The sequence below is a fragment of the Procambarus clarkii genome, chromosome 31 (assembly GCF_040958095.1).
Source record: "Procambarus clarkii isolate CNS0578487 chromosome 31, FALCON_Pclarkii_2.0, whole genome shotgun sequence".
NCBI classification, from domain to species: domain Eukaryota; kingdom Metazoa; phylum Arthropoda; class Malacostraca; order Decapoda; family Cambaridae; genus Procambarus; species Procambarus clarkii.
The window spans coordinates 20,048,022-20,072,772 of record NC_091180.1 but is presented as its reverse complement, the minus strand read 5'-3'; the positions used below and the strand labels follow the sequence as shown (position 1 = coordinate 20,072,772).

General features: G+C 49.2%; 1 protein-coding gene across 6 annotated transcripts in view; it reads left to right on the top strand.

Moving 5' to 3' along the window:
* Positions 1-24,751, top strand: part of LOC123758756 (sterile alpha motif domain containing protein 4 smaug) — a 172,852-nt gene that overhangs the window by 37,955 nt on the left and 110,146 nt on the right. Inside the window, exon 1 of one of the 6 annotated variants that reach the window (XM_069334451.1) lies at positions 12,419-12,493. The exons of the other annotated variants lie outside the window; for them this stretch is intronic. Coding sequence (XP_069190552.1) covers positions 12,434-12,493 — 60 coding nt within the window. The 5' untranslated portion in view covers positions 12,419-12,433. Of the gene's footprint in view, positions 1-12,418; positions 12,494-24,751 lie in introns of those variants that run through there. 6 annotated transcript variants of the gene reach the window in all.

Here is a 24,751-nt window from a genome sequence, read left to right as displayed (position 1 = left end):
GCTCTCACAAGTCGAGCCTGGCCTCGGGCTTGGGGAGTAGAAGCAGCCTGTCTTCTTACAAAGAACGTTGCATTCCGCTCGTATGCGTTACTTAAGGCCAAAAATGGTCGTACTAGAAGATGGAAGCGGCTCGCGAACACGTAGGTGCGAACACAGGTGCCTTGTGCAGCTATGGGAGGGTGCACGTCGCCATCTGCCTCGATATCTTGAATGGATGGCACTCGAGGTAATTATAAATATTATTTGCTTATTGTTTTAAGCATATTGTGACCAGAGACAAGATGACAGCGGCGACAACTAAACCAACCACCACCATCACCACAACTACAACAATTACGACACCAACACCGCACCATACCAACCACTAAAGAACACATCGGACCTACGATGGAAAACTGTCGACTCTAGCTCCGGGTTCCCGATGGGTCTGCACCGAGAGCCCCCTCCCCCCCCCTGCAAGTTGCCAGCGCTGTGCCCCAGCCAGTGGTCGTTGCCGTGGCGAGGCCGCAGTCGACATAACACCTTTCTCCTGCCGCTGCCAGAGATTACCGTTGCAGCCGTGCATAGCAATCCAGTTAGTCTCCTGTTGAGCCACAGTCTGTTCCTCTTGACTGGAGAAATGACCCCCACTCCCCATTGTGCGTAACAGTTGAAGGGAAGGGATGAAAGGGGAGGGGAAGGACGGGAAAGGCAGAGAGGAAGCTAGGGAAGGGGAGGTGTGGGGCTCCTCACACCTCATAGAGTGAGGTGTGAGGAACACGAGAGTTGTGGCCTCATGAATGAGGCGCCAGTCTACAAGACATTACGTCCTCATGGAGGGACTCACCACCCACAGTACCAAAGAAACGGCGGACACAAAGTCTTCCACAGGTTCACACTCTTGGGAGCTCTGCTGGCCACAGAAAACCGTAAATTACGCTCCCTACCTAGGCACGTTCATCCCCCCTGTGGGCAACCATGCCTCGCAGCCTCCAGCTCCCGGTCCCGGCTTCCCCGCCTGGTTTAGTCTCCAAGATATATATGTCAGCTAGCTATCGACCTTCTCCCCCTGGTGGGTGTCGTGTGTCTCGCTCAGAGTACGACTCCTCGTCCTCACATTATTCTCCTCGACGACTGGATGTTGTCCATCCATCCATCACCCCATCCACCCACACTCCATCCATCCATCCATCCATCCATCCATCCATCCATCCATCCATCCATCCATCCATCCACTCATTGCTGAGACAGAGACTGCAAGAGCCCCGTCATCAGATACTTGTGTCACACAACTTGTGGTGTGTTTACCATTATGTCTGTGTTTACATGTAGCCACTTATCCACTTGTTATTATTGTTTACTTTGTAGTGCTCTTGTTGTCATTACTACTGCCTAGTGTTTTATCAATATATCTTACCACAAACTATATAATAATAATAATACATTTTATTTGCAAGAAGGTACACTGGGTTGGTGAGATTACACAAGACTGGTATTTTTACCTTCATGCAAAGCCACTAACGCGGATTGCGTTTTGGGCAGCTAACTGTAAGCTAATATTTTTGTAATTTGTTGGTAAATGTAAGTTTTTATGTACACTGCCGTCCACCTGTTCGGTCCGGCCAGGAATTGTGGAGAGTTGTGTAAGTTCTTATGAGTAGAGACCTGTCATGTAATGTGTCAGGTTGTGTACCGATCTTCCATTCACTTGGGCTCCAGGAGACTCGAACCCTGGACTCCACGTGTGTGAAGCCGAAGCTCAAGGTTTTGTGTGCCGTTTGTTACTCAAGGATGGTCGCTTCTAATCTGAGGGAAGGCTGTGTCCACCCTCCAGTCGCAGCCTGTGTGAACCAGGGCTTACCACAGCCTCTGTGCTCCCTCCAGTCGCAGCCTGTGTGAACCAGGGCTTACCACAGCCTGTGTGAACCAGGGCTTACCACAGCCTCTGTGCTCCAAGGTGAAGAGTGGTGTTCAAGCTGCCCACAGCACAAGATGGTTCCTTCCGGCCTCCGGTATAAACGTTATGATTTGTTTAGATCTGAAACCTGTGTATATGGGCAGCACAGAACGTCGACCAGACTGTGCGACACAGTGGTTGCCAGGATCAGGTTGGGTTACCGTTACCTGTGGCAGGTGGCTACAGGTGACGGATCTCCCAATCCTAAACACTCCAGGTGCAAACTCTGTGGGCAGGAACTGGGGCATGATCTCCCACATTACATCACTGAATGTCCAGCCATTAGATCCTTCAGAACACCCGGCATGGTCTTTACGACAGACCATCCTGCGAGAGGGGGACTTTTAGTATCACGTAGCTAGTTGGTCTGTGGATGTGGTGGATATGTGGGCCTGCGGGCTGCTCCAAGCAACAGCCTGGTGGACCAAACTCTCACAAGTCAAGCTTGGCCTTGGGCCGGGCTTGGGGAGTAGAAGAACTCCCAGAACCCCATCAACCAGGTATCATAAGGTACTAGACCTCACTTCACCGTCGTCAGTGATAGTTAAGCGCAAGATATCGTGTAACCAGCCAGATGAGTAATGGCGCAAAAGATGTCATTGGTCGTGTCTTGGCGTTGAATACACCGTACAGTCTTACACGAACGGGAGGGCGTCGTGTCGTTCGCCTAAGCTGCGGGATTCAAGTGTCAGATTTATGGCGGGTTAAGACTTGAGCTGCATTGTGTGGCTGGCTCTGGACACTCACTTGGCCTGGGTTGTTGACTCTATCGTATGACCTTGACCTCTGATGCTAATTGTTTGATTTTTACTTCTGGCATGTGTTGTTTGACTTTGATTTTTGGTGCTTGTTTGGCTTTAACTTCTGGCATTTACTTGACCTTGACTTCTGACACTTGCGAGAGAGCTCAGGAGTGAACAGAGTGAAAGAGAGCAAGATCATGTAAGATCGAGCGAGAGAGAGCAAGAGCGAGGGAGAGAGAGAGAGAGCAAGAGCGCGAGAGAGAGAGCGAGGGAGAGAGCGAGCACCAGCAGTGTTAAATGTGTTCATCAAAAAATAAAATAAAAACATTACTAACAAGGCCTTCATCATGACGCCATCTTGGTGGAGAGTGAGAGAACACGGCCCCAGTAGCCATTCCTCGGCAACCGTACCTCCCTGAAGGTGACCCTCCCCCCACCCCCCCTGTTCATCTGTAATCATCCATGCCACTCCTGAGTGCCAGGTACATGTCCTCACTACTAATCAACCACTCCAGCGCCACGTAGACAGCTGCGGGTGACAGTTGGCACATTCCCGCGCCAAATATAAGTTACCGTTCAGCGCTGCTGTAGGTACTGCCTTGTGAAGGCAAGTTGGAAACTGAGAGCAGTGAATGGAGTGCCAGTGACGAGACGGGGGGATGGGGGGGGAGGGGGAGGTGGGAGATGAGCGAAGCAGTAAGATATATATGTCAGGTGTGATAAGTTGGCATCATTATCACCTGTTGACATCCAGGCACAGCAAGTATCTTTACAAATGACTTCCAGTTTGTCACCTGGCGCTCCTCGCTGCCTGTCACACCTGCCATTTATCATGGGCTTCTTATTCCTTCCCTTTATATATATATATATATATATATATATATATATATATATATATATATATATATATATATATATATATATATATATATATATTATACACTTCTTGTAGACATGTTTCATTGAATATGATTAAAAGGGTTAGATCAATAATTCCAGCAAGAAAATATTCTAAATATTTCTTGTGTACTTTTTTCAGTTTGGAAAGAAATTTAAAAAGTAATTCCAAAATAAATGTTTCAATTTTAATAGGCCTGACTCGCGTCTTTAAAGGACACAGTTTCGTTGACACACTTCAACATCATCGGAGGCACGAGAAAGGTGAATGCAACATGACAAAGATGATGCTATATTTTCCACGTAGGATGGAGAGAGGTGAGGTGTTATCCCTCTCGAAGGAACTAGGTAATCTTGTCTTACTTTCTTATTCATCAACTGAGGCACTTCTGTCTTAAAGATGGTATGATTGTAAGCTGGTTGTTGATTGTTTTATGTGTAGTGCTTCGGCTTCATCTAATCTCCTGTTTTCGTTATATCAGTCGATTATTTCGGTGTTTGCTACTCAGGTAAAGTCTGGTGTTGCTGTGGTTGTGTGTAGACATGGTGTGATATTTGATGAAGTCTTGATGGCTGTACATCGTCAGGCTCCATGTAAGAGATGTTGTCTTGCCTATATTTTGAGATCGTTGCGGTTGACACTCTCCTAGGTGAGGTTGTGAAGGCTTAGGCAACGTTCGTCTCCTTCAAGTTATTTCGTTGGTGGCGGCAGAGTACGTCAGGTGCAAGATGCTGGGGATGGGAGTGTTGGGGGGGGGGGGTGTGCTGGGTCAGCGTTGGAGAGGGGTGGGGGGGGGGGGGAGAGGAGGGGTCAGCGGAGGGGTCGTCCAACTTGGGTGTTATCTGAGGACTCTGAGGTGGCCATGTTTACTATCATGAGGTGATTGTGGGTTATCCTGTCGTACACGTGGCCACCATCACGTCCCCCTCACTATCACTTGACTCACCCGCCCTCTCTCTCACTCTCACCTCCTACCCCCCCCCCCCCCCCCCACCTCGCACGCTTCCTCCTCCTCCTGCCTCTCCTCCTCTTCCTCCTGCCTCTCCTCTTCCTCCTCCTGCCTCTCCTCTTCCTCCTCCTGCCTCTTCTGTTCCTCCTGCTAGCGTGCATGTTTAAAACATGTGTCACAAGATCCGCACTAGCCAGAAACATTTTGTAACATGTTCATAAATTGCGTGCGCCACCGCGGGTGTTGGGTATGTGTGATATCATCTGTGGCGGGGAGGCGTCGCCTGGTGCCACTTCCAGCGGAGCTACGCAGGTGTTTTACACACACACACACACACACACACCCCACCCCCATGTAATTAGCGATTAATTGACGATTACGTATACTCAAGGAGGTACGACATGGTGGTGTCCCCCCCCTCCCTTTGCCGTGGGGGCGGTTCGATGCTCGTAGTGTGTTTATAACACGTGTGGCCGCACGTGGCACTGGTGCCATGTTATTGTGGCCTTGGATGGCACCCTTGGTGCCGGATTGAAAGGCTCTTACATGCTTGTTCCTCTTCCACTTTCTCTTAACACTTCCTCCGTCTCACGCTGCTCCTGGTTTTGTTTTTCTCCTCCCTTTATCTTCCCGCTTCCTTTCTCGCATGCTTATCTTCACCCCGTCTCTTTTACGGGGTTGTACTTTCCCCTTGTTGACGCTGTTGCAACATTGCAGAGGTCACGCCAACTGGCTTCTTGACACCTGATTCCCAACTACTCTTTCTCTCCCCCTCTCTCTCTCTCCCTTCTCTCTTTCTCTCCCTTCTCTCTTTCTCTCCCTTCTCTCTTTCTCTCCCTTCTCTCTTTCTCTCCCTTCTCTCTTTCTCTCCCTTCTCTCTTTCTCTCTCTTCTCTCTTTCTCTCCCTTCTCTCTTTCTCTCCCTTCTCTCTTTCTCTCCCTTCTCTCTTTCTCTCCCTTCTCTCTTTCTCTCCCTTCTCTCTTTCTCTCCCTTCTCTCTTTCTCTCCCTTCTCTCTTTCTCTCCCTTCTCTCTTTCTCTCCCTTCTCTCTTTCTCTCCCTTCTCTCTTTCTCTCCCTTCTCTCTTTCTCTCCCTTCTCTCTTTCTCTCCCTTCTCTCTTTCTCTCCCTTCTCTCTTTCTCTCCCTTCTCTCTTTCTCTCCCTTCTCTCTTTCTCTCTCTTCTCTCTTTCTCTCCCTTCTCTCTTTCTCTCCCTTCTCTCTTTCTCTCCCTTCTCTCTTTCTCTCCCTTCTCTCTTTCTCTCCCTTCTCTCTTTCTCTCCCTTCTCTCTTTCTCTCCCTTCTCTCTTTCTCTCCCTTCTCTCTTTCTCTCCCTTCTCTCTTTCTCTCCCTTCTCTCTTTCTCTCTCTTCTCTCTTTCTCTCCCTTCTCTCTTTCTCTCCCTTCTCTCTTTCTCTCCCTTCTCTCTTTCTCTCCCTTCTCTCTTTCTCCCTTCTCTCTCTCACAAGAGAGACACATAAACATGTCTACTAAATTTCTCGACAATTGCAGTTGTGTTTTTGTTTCTCAAAGAAAAACAAAAACAGGTGTAGCATCTCCACACCTGTTTTTGAACAGGTGTGGAGATGCTAAGTCGGGACTTGGGAGAGGCACTCAGGTGTAGCATCTTAGTGGAGCACTCTTTATCTTCAGTAATCGTAAAGTTGAGATCTCAAGTGTAGTTATGGAGCTTTAAGTGTGTGTGTGTGTGTGTGTGTGTGTGTGTGTGTGTGTGTGTGTGTGTGTGTGTGATACTGTTGCTGTTGTCACTGCTGGTGTTGTGGCGGCTGTTGCTTCATATGCTGCTCTAATTTCAACTACTAGTGTGAGCTGTGAACCTTCGATCAACTGTTGTACGGGTCTTACCGTACTGTCTTACCGGGTTCTGTTCTATCTACCTTTGAAGCTGTGTATGGAGTCTACCTACGATGATTCACCTTCCTGTGTATCCCGTTTGTTTACTATGTTCACAAGGGCCTGACAGCTGAGTGGACAGCGGTTCGGATTCGTAGTCTTGAGGTTCCGGGTTCGATCCTCGGTGGCGGCGCAAACAAATGGGCAGAGTTTCTTTTACCCTGATGCCCCTGTTACCTGGCAGTAAATAGGTACCTGGGAGTTAGTCAGCTGTCACGGGCTGCTTCCTGGGGGTGGAGGCCTGGTCGAGGACCGGGCCGCGGGGACACTAAGCCCCGAAATCATCTCAAGATAACCATTAGGTTGCATTAGTGACGTTGGTCACGATAACGTATTTGACCCCTCTCGAGCTATTGCTTGAGAGAGTGGGAAGGTGAGCACAGTAACTGTGAACCAGTTCTCTGGCTGCTAGTCAATAGTAGTCACTGCCGGGGAACCCATTTGTTGCCTTGGGTATAGGGTAAACCCAATATTGGTACCGGCACGTCTCTCATTCTCAGTCAGTCTGGAGCATTACTAGCCAGTCTGGAGCATTACCAGTCAGTCTGGAGCATTACCGGTCAGTCTGGAGCATTACCGGTCAGTCTGGAGCATTACCGGTCAGTCTGGAGCATTACCGGTCAGTCTGGAGCATTATCGGTCAGTCTGGAGCATTACCGGTCAGTCTGGAGCATTACCGGTCAGTCTGGAGCATTACCGGTCAGTCTGGAGCATTACCGGTCAGTCTGGAGCATTACCGGTCAGTCTGGAGCATTACCGGTCAGTCTGGAGCATTACCGGTCAGTCTGGAGTATTACCGGTCAGTCTGGAGCATTACCGGTCAGTCTGGAGCATTACCGGTCAGTCTGGAGCATTATTTATATATATAATTTAATTAAATTTTATATATTGGGGTACCACCTCTGGTTGCATTTGTAGGGACCCTCGACCTCGAAGAAGACGATATGCAACATCCGGGAGAGCTTTGTGGGGCATCCGTGTGTATATATAAATAATATTACACATGATGTATATGATTTTTTTTTTTTGAGTAGAGGTAGTTAGGTAGTTGTCTGTTGAGGACCCGCGGTGAGAATAATGTCCAGTACTGGTGTCCTCTGAGTCTCTGCCTCCTCTCCTGTCTCTTCCCTCTCCTCCACCTTCACTTTTGCCTTCTGCCCTGTTACCTCATAAGGCCCTACCTCGCCTCCCCCTTCCTCCTCTCCTTTTTTCCCTTCCCCCCTTCCTCCTCTCCCTTCTTCCTTTCCCTCCTTAAGGCGGTAATTCTAGACTGGAATGGTGGGGAAAGGTGTGACGAGAGGTGTAGCAGCAGTGTGGGTTCCCCTCAGCGTGCAAGACAGGAGGTGGCGGGACCAGGTCGTGCCCTCCACACACCCCCGCCAGCTTTCTCAGTGGTGGGGGGCGCCCCCAGCTGTTCCTTCCTGCTGGTGGTGGCCGCCAGTCCTGGGATAACACCGTTCGTCCCGGCCCTCAGGGCTCCTGCCTCCTCCCAAACTTGTACTTTATTATGTTAAACTCCTGCCCAACGGTCTTGTACGCTGCTGCTGCTTCTGCTCGGGTCCACATCTGCCGTCAGAGATATCACACCCCGATCACCTCCCACAGTAACTGGGATGCATTGAAAGAAATTGTTTAGGCCTTCCACAACTTTATGAACAGATTCAACGAAGAATTCGAGCACCAGTGTAGTTGAATTGTAAGGCAACAGGTGCAACAGATGCAACAGGTGGAACAGGTGCAACAAGGGTATAGTGGGCGGGGCATGAAGAGCTAGACCTCACTTCTCCGTAGTCACTGACAGGTGAAACTCGAGTGCGATTTGGATATATTAAATAACTGAACGTCGCCTCTAGAGTAGGAAACGCTTTATCCGAGTCGTCGTGTCTCCGGTGAGGTAGTGGTGGCCTCCAGGGAGCGTCCCTTCTCCTCCCTTCACCCACCTCACCTTCAGACAGTTCCTGTGTGGGGTAAATTCTCTGGAGAAAGTGGGATCAGTTTGGGGAGTTTGGAGGTGTGTTGACGCAAGCTGGCGAGGACACCATCGGCCCCTCTCCTCTCTCTCCACCTTCAGCTTGATGCTGTCCTTCAGCTAGTTTACCTCGATGTCAAATCTCTATTCTAGATAACATCATCCTGCTAAGGGCGCCGCCGATCACTGCGCTCAATTACCCAAGACTTCTCATAATCACTTGCAGACTTGTGCAAGATCAACAGCAAGAGCCTCATAATAGTAACTATAAATAACATGATCGCTGCACAAAACAGAGGGTTTAGAATCTATCTTGTATGGATACCGTCTCACACACGTATAGCTTTATGACAGAGAGCAAGCAGATTAAGCCTGGCCTCGGGCCGGGCTTGGGGAGTAGAAGAACTCCCAGAACCCCATCAACCAGGTATCAACCAGATTAGTATGCAACAAGGATGAAGTCGGACTAGACGTTAGGTAAACCTCTCTTATTACGACTATATTCCTCCAAACATTCAAGTTTGATAACTCACCGACGCCCAAAGGCCTTATTGCACTAGTATAAAATGCTATGACTTGTTAAGATCTGAAACCTGTGTACATAGGCAGCACAAAACGTCGACCAGACTGTGCGACACAGTGGTTGCCAGGATCAGGTTGAGTTACCGTTACCTGTGGCAGGTGGCTACGGGTGACGGATCTCCCAATCCTGAGCACTCCAGGTGCAAACTCTGTGAGCAGGAACTGCGGCACGATCTCCCACACTACATCACCGAATGTCCGGCCATTAGATCCTTCAGACCTGCCGATATGAGGTACCTAAAGCTTTGCAATTACCATATCCAGTCTCGTGTTGTTGAGGATATCATCATAATGCTCCCACGGTGTGCCAGAGGTAGACTGATCACATGGCTCTGATCCTGGAAACACAAACCGAAACTGTGTCTATTTTCCGTTTGTTACAACTTATAATAAAGTTGTTACATCTTGGCTTAACGTGTTTGACGGATTAGAACGATGTTACAACTTGCTATATTGGTTGTTATAGCTAGTTAGGAAGTGTTAAAACTTGTTCGAACGTTGTACCAACGTCGTAGTTTCGGTGTGTGTTTGGCGGGCTATACGTACGTCGAATGACTGACCATCCTGCTAGGTAGAGATTTGTTAAGTGTCACGTACATACACTATGTAACACTGTATATAGTTTACGGTCACTGCGTACATAACCAGGTACCTTAGTATTGGTACACTATGGAGCTATATAGTCTACGGCTGCTACATAAATGCAGATGTACAAAATAGTACATCTGCAGTATACCATTTTAGTTCACCTATACCATTTTCTTACTGTACCTGGCGCCTGTGTGTGTCTGTACTCACCTAATTGTGCTTGCGGGGGTTGAGCTCTGGCTCTTTGGTCCCGCCTCTCAACCGTCAATCAACAGGTGTACAGGTTCATGAGCCTACTGGGCTCTATCATATCTACACTTGAAACTGTGTATGGAGTCAGCCTCCACCACATCACTTCCTAATGCATTCCATTTGTCAACCACTCTGACACTAAAAAAAAGTTCTTTCTAATATCTCTGTGGCTCATTTGGGCACTCAGTTTCCACCTGTGTCCCCTAGGGCGTGTGCCCCTTGTGATAAATAGCCTGTCTTTATCTACCCTATCGATTCCCTTGAGAATCTTGAATGTGGTGATCATGTCCCCCCTAACTCTTCTTTCTTCCAACGATGTGAGGTTTAATTCCCGTAGTCTCTCCTCGTAGCTCATACGTGTGTGTGTGTGTGTGTGTGTGTGTGTGTGTGTGTGTGTGTGTGTGTGTGTGTGTGTGTGTGTGTGTGTGCAGTGGACAAGGTGCTGCATCTCACCGGGTATTTCTTAGCGACTGACTTTCACTATCTTTCACTTTGGCCCTCCAGTAGAATGTCGCTTCTACATTGCAAATTACGTTCAGTGGTGGCGCCGTGCACCTTAACATGTAGATTCAGGTGAACCAGCCGTGGACGCCACCGTCGAGGACCACACCAGCCGTGGACGCCACCGTCGAGGACCACACCAGCCGTGGACGCCACCTTCAAGGACCACACCAGCCGTGGACGCCACCGTCGAGGACCACACCAGCCGTGGACGCCACCGTCGAGGACCACACCAGCCGTGGACGCCACCTTCAAGGACCACACCAGCCGTGGACGCCACCGTCGAGGACCACACCAGCCGTGGACGCCACCGTCAAGGACCACACCAGCCGTGGACGCCACCGTCAAGGACCACACCAGCCGTGGACGCCACCGTCAAGGACCACACCAGCCATGGACGCCACCTTCAAGGACCACACCAGCCGTGGACGCCACCGTCGAGGACCACACCAGCCGTGGACGCCACCGTCGAGGACCACACCAGCCGTGGACGCCACCGTCGAGGACCACACCAGCCGTGGGACGCCACCGTCAAGGACCACACCAGCCGTGGGACGCCACCGTCAAGGACCACACCAGCCGTGGGACGCCACCTTCAAGGACCACACCAGCCGTGGACGCCACCGTCGAGGACCACACCAGCCGTGGACGCCACCGTCGAGGACCACACCAGCCGTGGACGCCACCTTCAAGGACCACACCAGCCGTGGACGCCACCTTCAAGGACCACACCAGCCGTGGACGCCACCTTCAAGGACCACACCAGCCGTGGACGCCACCTTCAAGGACCACACCAGCCGTGGACGCCACCTTCAAGGACCACACCAGCCGTGGACGCCACCTTCAAGGACCACACCAGCCGTGGACGCCACCGTCAAGGACCACACCAGCCGTGGACGCCACCGTCAAGGACCACACCAGCCGTGGGACGCCACCTTCAAGGACCACACCAGCCGTGGACGCCACCGTCAAGGACCACACCAGCCGTGGGACGCCACCTTCAAGGACCACACCAGCCGTGGACGCCACCTTCAAGGACCACACCAGCCGTGGGACGCCACCTTCAAGGACCACACCAGCCGTGGGACGCCACCTTCAAGGACCACACCAGCCGTGGACGCCACCTTCAAGGACCACACCAGCCGTGGACGCCACCTTCAAGGACCACACCAGCCGTGGACGCCACCTTCAAGGACCACACCAGCCGTGGACGCCACCTTCAAGGACCACACCAGCCGTGGACGCCACCTTCAAGGACCACACCAGCCGTGGACGCCACCGTCAAGGACCACACCAGCCGTGGACGCCACCGTCAAGGACCACACCAGCCGTGGGACGCCACCGTCAAGGACCACACCAGCCGTGGGACGCCACCGTCAAGGACCACACCAGCCGTGGGACGCCACCGTCAAGGACCACACCAGCCGTGGGACGCCACCGTCAAGGACCACACCAGCCGTGGACGCCACCGTCAAGGACCACACCAGCCGTGGGACGCCACCTTCAAGGACCACACCAGCCGTGGACGTATCGGGGACGGTGGGCAGGGTTGTAAGGTGTCCGGCCAGTGTTGTACTATGTATTCCCCATGCCTTACAGTGTCACAGGTGTGACACGCTTCTGTCGCTGTAGCTGACATGTGTGTGTAAATATTGACCAAACACTCATATTGTCACGAGGAAAGTGGTTCAGTCTTGGGTCTTAGCTGGTCCACTGTACAGGTGGGTCGGCCGATCTCAGCTGGTCCACCTGTACAGGTGGGTCGGCCGATCTCAGCTGGTCCACCTGTACAGGTGGGTCGGCCGATCTCAGCTGGTCCACCTGTACAGGTGGGTCGGCCAGGTGGGTGGCACTCGCCCCAGCCTCGCAAGTGGTCAACGAACACTGGAACAACTTTGCTCAAGTTTGCCTACCGATTCTTACTGTTAATTAAGATGATACAAACTCTTTACCGTCGACCTCATCATCATCATCGTTATCATCATCATACTCACCATCGTCATCATCAGTCACCACTAACGCTGTGTAGCATCCCCTGTGAACAAGGGGGTGAACACAAGTGTTGAAGGTGTAACAAAGTGTAAGGATTACCTATTTAATTTCTTTATGTTCTTGTTGCAGGTAAGAGTGGACACGCCCTTGAAGGTGAGCCTCCACACCACTCTGGTGAGTACTTGTACTCTGTGACACGAGTACATACACGTCCTCTGGTGCGGGTTCTGAGTACGGGTTATCTTGAGGTTATCTTGAGATGATTTCGGGGCTTTTAGTGTCCCCGCGGCCCGGTCCTCGACCAGGCCTCCACCCCCAGGAAGCAGCCCGTGACAGCTAACTAACACCCAGGTACCTAATTTACTGCTAGGTAACAGGGGCATTGGTTCATACCAATAGTTCCACTGACCAGGCTATACCTCCAGGCAACCTTCACGCCCGGCTGCTAGAGTATAACAAACTATGGAAACCTCTGAAGTAATTGTGATTGATGACGATTAAGCCACCCAAGAGGTGGCATGGGCATGAGTAGCCCGTAAGTGGTACTTTTTTGGGGGGAGGGGGGGGGGGAGAGTGAATGTATACTGTGTGTGGTCGTCGCATTTAAATTGTGGCAAGAGTCCTTTTGGTATGTGTGGCAGTAAGGTGTGTGTGTGTACTCGCCTAGATGTGCTTGCAGAGTTGAGCTAGGCTCCTGGACCCGCCTTTCCAACGGTCTGATTAATGCAATCACTCATTTCTCACACATTTATCATATATACACATAACATTTTGAATCAGATTAGCGCCAACGACTGCCACGTCTAACCTGTTCTACTTGTTGACAGCTTTGACACTTAAGAAGTTCTTTCAGATATCTCTTATCTGAAAGAACCTTATCTTATCTCATTTGCGTCTCTATTTTCCATCTATTTCCCTCGTTCTGCTGGTCCTGGCTTTCAACACAGCTGGTTTTTTTACTTTGTTAATTTCCCTTTGAATTATATATGTTGTTGTCATGTCCCTTCCCCTATCTCTCCTTTCCTCAAGTGTGGGAAGGTCCAGTTCTCTTGGTCTTTCCTCATAGTTCAATCCCATCAGCTCGGGAACGAGCTTCGCTGTATGTCTTTGGCTCGTTTCTAGTTTTCCATGTCATTTTTTGAGGTGAGGGTTCCATGCTGGGGCTGCATGTTCAAGAGTGGGTCACACCTCGTGCATGGCACTCGGGAAGTTCCTTCCTCCAAGTTGCTGACGGATACCTGGATGTTGGTTAGTATACCATGTTGGTTAGTATACCATGTTGGTTTGTATACCATGTTGGTTAGTATACCATGTTGGCCAGTATACCATGTTGGCCAGTATACCATGTTGGTTAGTATACCATGTTGGTTAGTATACCATGTTGGCCAGTATACCATGTTGGTTAGTATACCATGTTGGCCAGTATACCATGTTGGTTAGTATACCATGTTGGCCATTATACCATGTTGGCCATTATACCATGTTGGTTAGTATACCATGTTGGCCAGTATACCATGTTGGCCAGTATACCATGTTGGCCAGTATACCATGTTGGCCAGTATACCATGTTGGTTAGTATACCATGTTGGTCAGTATACCATGTTGGTTAGTATACCATGTTGGTTAGTATACCATGTTGGTTAGTATACCATGTTGGTTAGTATACCATGTTGGTTAGTATACCATGTTGGTTAGTATACCATGTTGGTTAGTATACCATGTTGGTTAGTATACCATGTTGGCCAGTATACCATGTTGGCCAGTATACCATGTTGGCCAGTATACCATGTGCTGCTGTTATGCTGGCAATGTGGGCATTATGGCACCAGATTTTGAGCTGTCTACTCCAAGGACTTTTTCCCTTTCTGATTGAAGAATCTGTCTTCCCTTCATCATGTACTGCTGTACTGGTCTTCCCTTCATCCTGTACTGCTGTACTGGTCTTCCCTTCATCCTGTACTGCTGTACTGGTCTTCCCTTCATCCTGTACTGCTGTTCTGGTCTTCCCTTCATCCTGTACTGCTGTACTGGTCTTCCCTTCATCCTGTACTGCTGTACTGGTCTTCCCTTCATCCTGTACTGCTGTACTGGTCTTCCCTTCATCCTGTACTGCTGTACTGGTCTTCCCTTCATCCTGTACTGCTGTACTGGTCTTCCCTTCATCCTGTACTGCTGTTCTGGTCTTCCCTTCATCCTGTACTGCTGTACTGGTCTTCCCTTCATCCTGTACTGCTGTACTGGTCTTCCCTTCATCCTGTACTGCTGTTCTGGTCTTCCCTTCATCCTGTACTGCTGTTCTGGTCTTCCCTTCATCCTGTACTGCTGTACTGGTCTTCCCTTCATCCTGTACTGCTGTACTGGTCTTCCCTTCATCCTGTACTGCTGTACTGGTCTTCCCTTCATCCTGTACTGCTGTACTGGTCTTCCCTTCATCCTGTACTGCTGTTCTGGTCTTCCCTTCATCCTGTACTGCTGTACTGGTCTTCCCTTCATCCTGTACTGCTGTACTGGTCTTGGCCCTTGAGTCCCAATCCTCCTAACGTTGTGTTTGACTGTTACATTCTAGCAGCCATTATTCACATCACGTCTGGAGTATGTCGAAATTCGTTTGCAATGCATCACAATCAATCTCTGTCATGACTTTTCAACATTAGTTTTGCATTATCTGCAAACATTGATATGAAGGAGCCAATTTCCTCTGTCTAATTGGATGGAGATAGAGAGAGAGAGAGAGAGAGAGAGAGAGAGAGAGAGAGAGAGAGAGAGAGAGAGAGAGAGAGAGAGAGAGAGAGAGAGAGATTTATACACACAATTTACTGGAAGGTCAGGCTCCAAAATTGCTCAGTGAAATTGTTAACTTTTTAAAGTGAGAGAGATAGTAGGAAGTGTTAAACAAATGTACTAAGTGTAGAGGAGACATAAGTACAATTAGAGAGAGTAGGCAGCATCAGATGCCCCCAAGACTCTTCAACCTATTACCAGCAAATATTCGAAATATCACTGGAACGACAGTGAAAGTCTTCAAAGGGGGAACTGGAGAAGATCCTGATAGTGTTGGCGTATGTGTGGGGGGGGGGGGGGGGCACGGAGATGGTGTCAGGGGCCACGAAACATCAGGGGGGGGGGTAGACTAAATATAACAACTCCAGAGGTAATTCAAGTGAAGGCAAGAGACCAGCACCTACAGTATACTTCACATACTCATATATATATATATATATATATATATATATATATATATATATATATATATATATATATATATATATATATAATATGGGGTAACAATGCATAAACATTTGTTACATTTCTCGAATGTAAGAAATTGTGAGTGAAATATTCCTTATGTGATATATGCCAAGAGATATACTTCTATGCTTTGGGCATATTTTATCTTACGTTGGAATATACAATAAAAGGTATACTTGAAGGTTAGGAAATATATATATATATATATAATACAACAGCAAGCTTCATTTTCTTGTGTTACAGCTTTTCGAGAGAACATATATATATATATATATATATATATATATATTAACGTGGAGACTTGAGTGGTAACTGCCTACCTCTCTGTGACTCAGCTGAGGTGATGCTTGTGTCTTATTAATGTGTCTCGAGTCGCTCCTCACCCGGGGGACACATGTTCACGTGTCCGCTCCTCACCCGGACACATCTTCACGTGTCCGCTCTCTTCAAGAACATTTTGAACGTCGTCCGTCGAGTCGTGAGTTCATTAACATGGTTATTTGGTGGTTCGATTAACGAGCCAATGTTTTGATGATGAACTGGTGATTCGACCCATCAGGCTGTGCTCGTCCAAACTGCAGCCGACCCCAAAGGTGCATGTCTAAATGTTTCGATTAAGACGCGTCTGGGATCCTCTCGGACGTAGGTTCGAACCCTCGTCACGGCCCTTGTGGATTTGTTTATTTTACATATATGTTGTTATAATGGGTTGTTGAAAAGTTTTGTTGAAGTATCCACATGTGAGGTGGACGAGCGAGGGCACAGGAGGGTACCAGAACAAGGTACCAGAGGGGGAGGACCAGAGGGGACAGATTGTACCGGAACACGCTACGAGGGTCATGAAAGACACTGGTGTAAGGGTGGTAGAGACGGGATTGTCAACAGGTGAGTGTTGAAGGAGACTAGTCTCCACACAATGTTGTTGTTGTTATAGATTCAGCTACTCGGAACCAGTTCCAAGTAGCACGGGCTATGGTGAGCCCGTAACTTACCTGGCACAGGAGCGGTGCCGTCTCTGCTCCACACAAGGATTGAAAAGGTGATATATGACTTCCCAGCCAAGGGACGGTTGAGAGGCGGGAACCAATAGCTGAAGCTCAGCTCCATCACTCGCAGCCAAGGGCGTACAGGTATACATAAAAGTACACTCAAGGGTCATACACACACACATGTAGATAGATACACGCACACGCTCGTGTGTGTGTGTTTATCTATTCACCTGTGTGCGCGTGCTTGCCACGTTGTACTTGCGGGAGTTGAGCTCTGCCTCTTTGGTCCCACCTCTCACCTGTCAATCAACAGGTGTACAGATTCCTGAGCCTACTGGGCTCTATCATATCTACAAATGAAACTGTATGGAGTCAGCACGGGAGACATCTCCCGTCACGCAGGGTGCAGTCGCACCTCCACAGATCTACAGTATCATCTTTTGATACTGGTAATGGCTCATAAGGGCCACCACTTACGGGCTATTCATTTCCGTGCCACCTTTTGGATGGCTTAATCTTCATAATCATCATATGGAGTCAGCCTCCACCACATCACTGCCTAATGCATTCCACCTGCTAACTACTCTGACACTGAAAAAAGTTCTTTCTAACGTCCCTGTGGCTCACTTGGGTACTGGCCTATGTGCGCGTGCGTGTATGCGCATACGCTCATAAGTAATCAATGAGACAAAGGGTGTAAGTAGCAGAGTAGTAGTAGTGGAGGCTGCAAGCTCAGGAGGGTAGAAGTGTGACTGTAGAGAGAGAGAAATAGGGTAATGATAGTAGACAATATGTATAGGGAAGAGGCTGAATTGAGCAGCGACGCATCACATGAAGTTGTTTTAGATTCGGCTACTGGGAACAAAAAGTTCTAAGTAGCACGGGCTATGGTGAGCCCGTAGTGGACTTTACCTGGCACAGGAGCGGAGGCGTCACAGGGGTATATATATATAGCGTGTTTGGAGTGGTGTTCCCGCCCGCTCGAGGACTCCCGCCCACTCAGGGCTCCAGCCGCTGACGTCACACATCCTCTAATGTCACTGGCCCGGTCCAGGCTCTGACGTCACGTATCCTGTTATGGCATTGGTCTGGACCTTGCTCTGACGTCACATCCCTGCATTGTCATTGGCTGCGTCTTTCCACTGGCGTCACATCCCTCTAATATATATATATCAGTGGCGGTTCGAATCTTGTTTCGATGGTATTAATGGCATTATCCAATTACAGGCGTGCAGAATCATTGGCCAATCGCGCGGGAAGTGATTGGACCTGATTAGCGATGACAAGCTTATTGATTCGTCCCTTCATTCATGGCTTCAAACAGGGCCGCGTGTCGTTTCATTGTCCAACCCGTCCTCGACTCAAGTCCATTACATCCAGCGGTCGACCCCAGAGACGTATTCATCAATTTTTACATGCTGTTCATTCAAAATTGGATTTTTCTTAAATATAAATTAATATTAGACCATATTAGCATATTGTACATATATAGGCATAGGTTAGGTTAGGTGTTTAGGTTCTGTTGGCGATTATTTGTATTTGTAGTGCGTGGGTGAAGCATTTACAGCGTTGTGGTTCGAACAAAATTCGTCAGTGAAGCATTTGTGATTCAAAAGACCCAAAAGTGATTCCATGCACCCGCCAAACCCTCTGTTTATGAATGAAAAATGGTTTACACACGACTCTCAACTGATTTCATTCGAACACTTCCGGAACAAGAGTTTCACTGACGACTTTTGTTCGAACCACAACGCTGTAAGTGCTTCACCAACGTACTACAGATATAAATAATCGCCAACAGAACCTCTAAACACCTAACCTAACCTGCGCCAAACTATACATAGAATTTGTATGTATAATAATATTAATTTATATATGCGAAGAAACCCATGTTTAATTAACACAGTATGTTAACATTGATGAATACGTCTGGGGAGGGACGGGCTATGTGACGGCATCCAAGATCATCCAAGATCATCCAAGATCATTGGTCTAGTTCTACTCCCTGAAATATTACGCCACAGAAGCTGGTGTATATATATATATATATATATATATATATATATATAATATGTATATGACGGCGTACAACATTTGCAGTGTTATTAATTCTTCTTTGAACCACCATTGTTATTGTCCCTGACCTGTAATTACCCATCCCCCCCATCTCCCTCCTCCCCCTTCAACCTTGGAGCGGTAGCAGTCCGTGGTGGGAACATTGTGTGTGCTCGGAGGAGCAAGTAGACTGTTGTGTGTGGCACGGGAAGCTCCCGCTACTGGTCACACAGGAGCAGACAGACAAAGTCTCTAGGCTCAAGGGTAATCCGTATAGCCCTCTTAGGCCACACAGCCAATCTCCTCCGGTTTAACTAACTGCATTTTGAGCTTGAGCTTCGACAGCCAATCAGGTGGCGTGGTGGAGGTTACGAGGCGTGAGTGACCTTGTTCTAGCCTCACCACAATTGGTGATCAATTAGTCAATGATCAATTAATCAATTCTTGAATTGTCACGGCGCTACTACGCCCTTGAAGTGGGTAATTGGTTGATGACAGGCTCGTTACCTCAGAGGTCATAGCCTCTCCTCTCCATTTGCCACTACGTAAAAAATGCAACTGTTTTTTCGTAACCAGAAACGCGGGAATGTTTCAGCGTCTCGCCTTACCCATCGTGGCATAGGAAACGTCACAATTACGGCGGTTTTTGTCACTGTGGCTCATGCGTCGCATTTGTGTGTGGTTTGGTCGGTTCCGTAAACAAAGGTGATGTATTAGGAGAGGGTGGGAGGGAGTTGTCAGCGGAAAGCGCCAAGCCATTACGATGTATTAGGAGAGAGAAGAGGTTGTGTCATCTAATGGAGCTCTGTTGGCAGGTCTGGCCCGTCTGTTGGTGGTGGTGGCCGTGGTGTGGTGGTGGTGGCCGTGGTGTGGTGGTGGAGGCTGTGGTGTGGTGGTGGAGGCTGTGGTGTGGTGGTGGAGGCTGTGGTGTGGTGGTGGAGGATTAGCTGCTCCTTGCTTAGCTGCTCCTTGCCTAGCTGCTCCTTGCCTAGCTGCTCCTTGCTTAGATGAAGCACCCTTCCCTCATTCCGGCTTGTTTTTTGTATCTTGTGGCACTCCCGTGGCACTATGTCAAACACCTTCTGGTAGTCCAGCAATACGCAGTCTGTACTGCCTTCACTCTCATCACCCCCCCCCCTCCCCCCTGCCAACCCCCCCAATCTCAAGCAATAGGTCGCGTTTTTAACGTTGTGCTGGAACAATGAGTGGCACTCTAGCTTATGAGTGCCATGAAGTGTTCTGTCGTCACCTTCTTGTTGCTCCTTATTGATTGATTGATTGGTTTGTTTACATAATTGGTTACCTATATAGCTGGGCTGAGAACTGTGCTACCACTCGCAAGGTTTGATCATGAGGTTTACTGAGGTGATCATGAGGTTTACTGAGGTGATCATGAGGTTTACTGAGGTGATCATGAGGTTTACTGAGGTGATCATGAGGTTTACTGAGGTGATCATGAGGTTTACTGAGGTGATCATGAGGTTTACTGAGGTGATCATGAGGTTTACTGAGGTGATCATGAGGTTTACTGAGGTGATCATGAGGTTTACTGAGGTGATCATGAGGTTTACTGAGGTGATCATGAGGTTTACTGAGGTGATCATGAGGTTTACTGAGGTGATCATGAGGTTTACTGAGGTGATCATGAGGTTTACTGAGGTGATCATGAGGTTTACTGAGGTGATCATGAGGTTTACTGAGGTGATTATGAGGTTTACTGAGGTGATCATGAGGTTTACTGAGGTGATCATGAGGTTTACTGAGGTGATTTTGTTGTATGTTGTGGTGACGGGTGTTTAGTGTGTGTGGGGGGCGTGAGGGCGTCCGGATATTACTGGTGTGTGGTGGTGCCGGATGCTGCATCTGTGTGCTCTCTCCTCCTACACCCTGCCTCTATACCCCTCCGTTCATCTCCAGGACTCCATACCTGTCTTCCTCCACATCTTCCTCTCTCCTCCTCTTCCCCCTCTTCTCTCCTGCCCCATCTATCCCTGCTTCTCTATCTTGCCTACTCGCCGCATAGATTATGCCACTCCCTCCTCCTCGACATTCCCCCGCTACACAGACAGACACGTACTAAGAGTACACAGGAGCGGCCCCTTGCATAAACATTAGAGATTGTCACTGCACAAGGTGAGCTCAAATTCCAGATTACGTCAGTGGCCCGGCAGTGACAGTGGAGGGGGGGTGTTGGTGAGATGGGGGGGGCGTTGGCGTTGGAGGGGGGAGGGGGGGATTATTTTGACGGCGGTGATGAAAATGTCTTGGATAGTGTGTAAGTGTGGGGGGGGGGCACCTCGTATACACCGGACTCAGCACATCCTTCCATACCTTGAGGTGGGCCCGAGGATCAACATCCCCCCGCGGCCCGGTCTCCTCTGGCTAGGCCTCATGGTTAGTGGTCTGCTCAATCCGACTTGAATGCAAGTTATCGGCGCTGAATATTACTAACTTTTTTTCCCCGATATACTTGGAGTGTGTGGGTAGATTCTCTTGCATCATTGTTGAGTTGACTCGCTGTTAGTTTTGCCTCCTACTAATGATATCAATGTGTGCACTTGCATAAGTGTGTTCCGCAACCCCCAGCTGCCTCGTCATGTCCACTTTCTAATTTGTCTGACGTTAAACACTTACAAAGAGGAAGGAGAGACATTAAGTGACGTTAGCTAATTAGTACCAGGAAATAATTTAGTAAACATAACAGTTCTAATCAAACTGTGATGAGTAACGTGCGGGGGTCATGACGGACTGTTGAGGAGGTTTTGACGTCAGCCCTCGTCAAGCATATGCAATAAATCACAAAGAGTTGTGCAATGTTCTCGAGTTGTGCAGAGTTGCGCTTCAAGCAACAGCCTGGTGGACCAAACTCTCACAAGTCAAGCCTGGCCTCAGGCCGGGCTTGGGGAGTAGAAGAACTCCCAGAACCCCATCAACCAGGTATAGTTCATACAGACCTCTGGCACTGAACTATTATACCATTAGTACAATTGTGGAGAAATTACTGGGAACTCAAAACACGAATGTGATTTAGATTCATATCTAAACCCACAGATTAAAAACATACCCAAAACTTCTCTCTACAAAGGTTAGGTTTTTATCAAATTTGCTCTCATTATTTTCAAGCATATTATAAACATTATCCAGTGATAAAGGTTCACTGTTCTAGATATTACTAAGGGTTTTAATACTGTTCCACGCAGGCATTGATAAGGCTTACGGTATTGCAGTGAATCTCTAAAATAGAATCTCCTAAAGCAGGATCAGAGTCTTTAAAGCAGGATCAGAGCCTTTAAAGTGGGATCAGAACCTTTACAGTGGAATCAGAACCTTTCAAGCAGGATCAGAGCCTTTAAAGTGGGATCAGAACCTTTACAGTGGAATCAGAACCTTTCAAGCAGGATCAGAACCTTTAAAGCAGGATCAGAACCTTTAACGCAGTATCAGAACACGATAAAGAGGATCAGCATTAATGGCGCCAAATGAGAGGGAAGAAGAGGCGCAGGTGAAGCAGGTGGGAGCTCTTCCGTCGTGATACTATTGTTCAAAAGTGAAGTGTTATGGGGGGGGGTTATGGGGTCATTGTTCAAAGTGAAGTGTGGAGCTTGACCCCAGGCCCCAGGCCGGACCCCAGGCCGGGCCAGGGGTTAGCGCGCTATACTTATTAATTACCGTAGGTGGTGGACCTTGTTTAATACCTGTGGTTCCTCCTGTCTGTCTCGCTGAGGAGTCATGAGCTGTCCCGTCCTCTCCAAGTAATTGCTCATTTAACCACTAATCCTCCTCCCTGTCTCCCAATACCCCCCCCCCCTCTACCCCAGCAACCATCACCCCTGTGAATACCCCTACCCTTCCCCCCCCTCTACCCCACTATCACCCTGTGGGCCACCAATGGTTGCCAAGAGGTTGTCAATGACCCGGGTGTGCTCTTGTTATGTAATGGTTTAAAGGTTTATTTGTAGTTTTTCGTGCGGGAAGTTCTTTAGCTTGAGTTAAAGTGGAAGATGACTGCTTTATGGGGTTAGAGAGGAGGAGAACACGTCTGTGGACATTGGTTTAGGTATTGTCTGTCAGAGAGGTTGGAGTAGTGAGGCTCTCAGACTTTGTGCGGGTGTGGGGAAGGCTGAGTATGGGTGTGAGGGTGGGAAAGGCTGGGTATGGGTGTGAGGGTGGGAAAGGCTGGGTGTGTGGGTGGGGAAGGCTGGGTGTGGGGGGTGTGGGTGGGGAAGGCTGATTATGGGTGTGGGGAAGGCTGGGTTTGGGGGGTGTGGGTGGGGAAGGCTGAGTATGGGTGTGGGGAAGGCTGAGTATGGGTGTGGGGAAGGCTGGGTGTGGGGGGGTGTGGGTGGGGAAGGCTGAGTATGGGTGTGGGGAAGGCTGGGTGTGGGGGGTGTGGGTGGGGAAGGCTGAGTATGGGTGTGGGGAAGGCTGGGTGTGACGTTTAATTCTCTGGGTTTTTTCAGTGACGGTGGAGGATCATTGCGGGAATGTCTCAGTTACAGTGAAGCGCTCCACAGTTCTAGCACGGTTGCCTTTACTCATTCTTATATCAAACACAAACTACAGATTACAGCTTCGGGGTCATCCTTTGCGGACCATAATAAAATGAACATGAAATTTACTTGTGTAGTAGACACAAACAAGTACAAGCGGTTATCAGTAGTCTTTGATGAAAGGTTGGGAAGGAAATGCAGAATAGGGCAAGGATAGAGTAGAGGTGCCTTAAGCACAGCTATATTCTCAGTACACACTCCAGGTATAACCCCAGTACACACTCCAGGTATAACCCCAGTACACACTCCAGGTATACCCCCAGTACACACTCCAGGTATACCCCCAGTACACACTCCAGGTATACCCCCAGTACACACTCCAGGTATACCCCCAGTACACACTCCAGGTATACCCCCAGTACACACTCCAGGTATACCCCCAGTACACACTCCAGGTATACCCCCAGTACACACTCCAGGTATACCCCCAGGTCGAACCCCACTGTTAAATCGGACCCAAAATGTCGTAGTTGACGAGGAGGCTCCGCCACAGGTTATCACACACTTGAAGGTGTAGTGGAGGTGTAACACAGGAAGTGTACAGTGTTGACGAGGGCCAGGGGGCGGGCCAGGTTAAAGTAGGAGACCTGGAGTAAGAAGTCTCAGACTTAAAGGGGTGGTAAGACTCCCCAGTTAAAGGGGTGTGTGTGTGTGTGTGTGTGTGTGTGTGTGTGTGTGTGTGTGTGTGTGTGTGTAATATATATATATATATATATATATATATATATATATATATATATATATATATATATATATATATATATATATATATATATAATAATATATATAATCCTAATTTTGTTAGCCATTTTTACTCGTGTGTTATCCAGTCTACTGTGAAGTGTGGGGGTGGGGGGAGGGTGGTGGTGGGGGTGTGTGTTGGGGGGGTGGGGAGGGAGAAACAGCTGGAGCAGGTGGGGAACATTCCCTAAGAGCGGGACAACCCGGTGGAGAAAGTGACCAAAATCCCCCGGGAAAGATCATAATGCAATATTGTGTGAACCACAGTTCTGTTGTATCTCCCCCCCCCCCCACCGGGTGTAGGGGAGTGGTGGCCAGTAACGCGTGTCCACCAGGTGTGGGAGAGGGTGTGGGGGAGTGGTGGCCAGTGTCCCGTGTCCACCAGGTGTGGGGGAGTGGTGGCCAGTAACGCGTGTCCACCAGGTGTGGGAGAGGGTGTGGGGGAGTGGTGGCCAGTAACGCGTGTCCACCAGGTGTGGGAGAGGGTGTGGGGGAGTGGTGGCCAGTAACGCGTGTCCACCAGGTGTGGGAGAGGGTGTGGGGGAGTGGTGGCCAGTAACGCGTGTCCACCAGGTGTGGGAGAGGGTGTGGGGGAGTGGTGGCCAGTAACGCGTGTCCACCAGGTGTGGGAGAGGGTGTGGGGGAGTGGTGGCCAGTAACGCGTGTCCACCAGGTGTGGGAGAGGGTGTGGGGGAGTGGTGGCCAGTAACGCGTGTCCACCAGGTGTGGGAGAGGGTGTGGGGGAGTGGTGGCCAGTAACGCGTGTCCACCAGGTGTGGGAGAGGGTGTGGGGGAGTGGTGGCCAGTAACGCGTGTCCACCAGGTGTGGGAGAGGGTGTGGGGGAGTG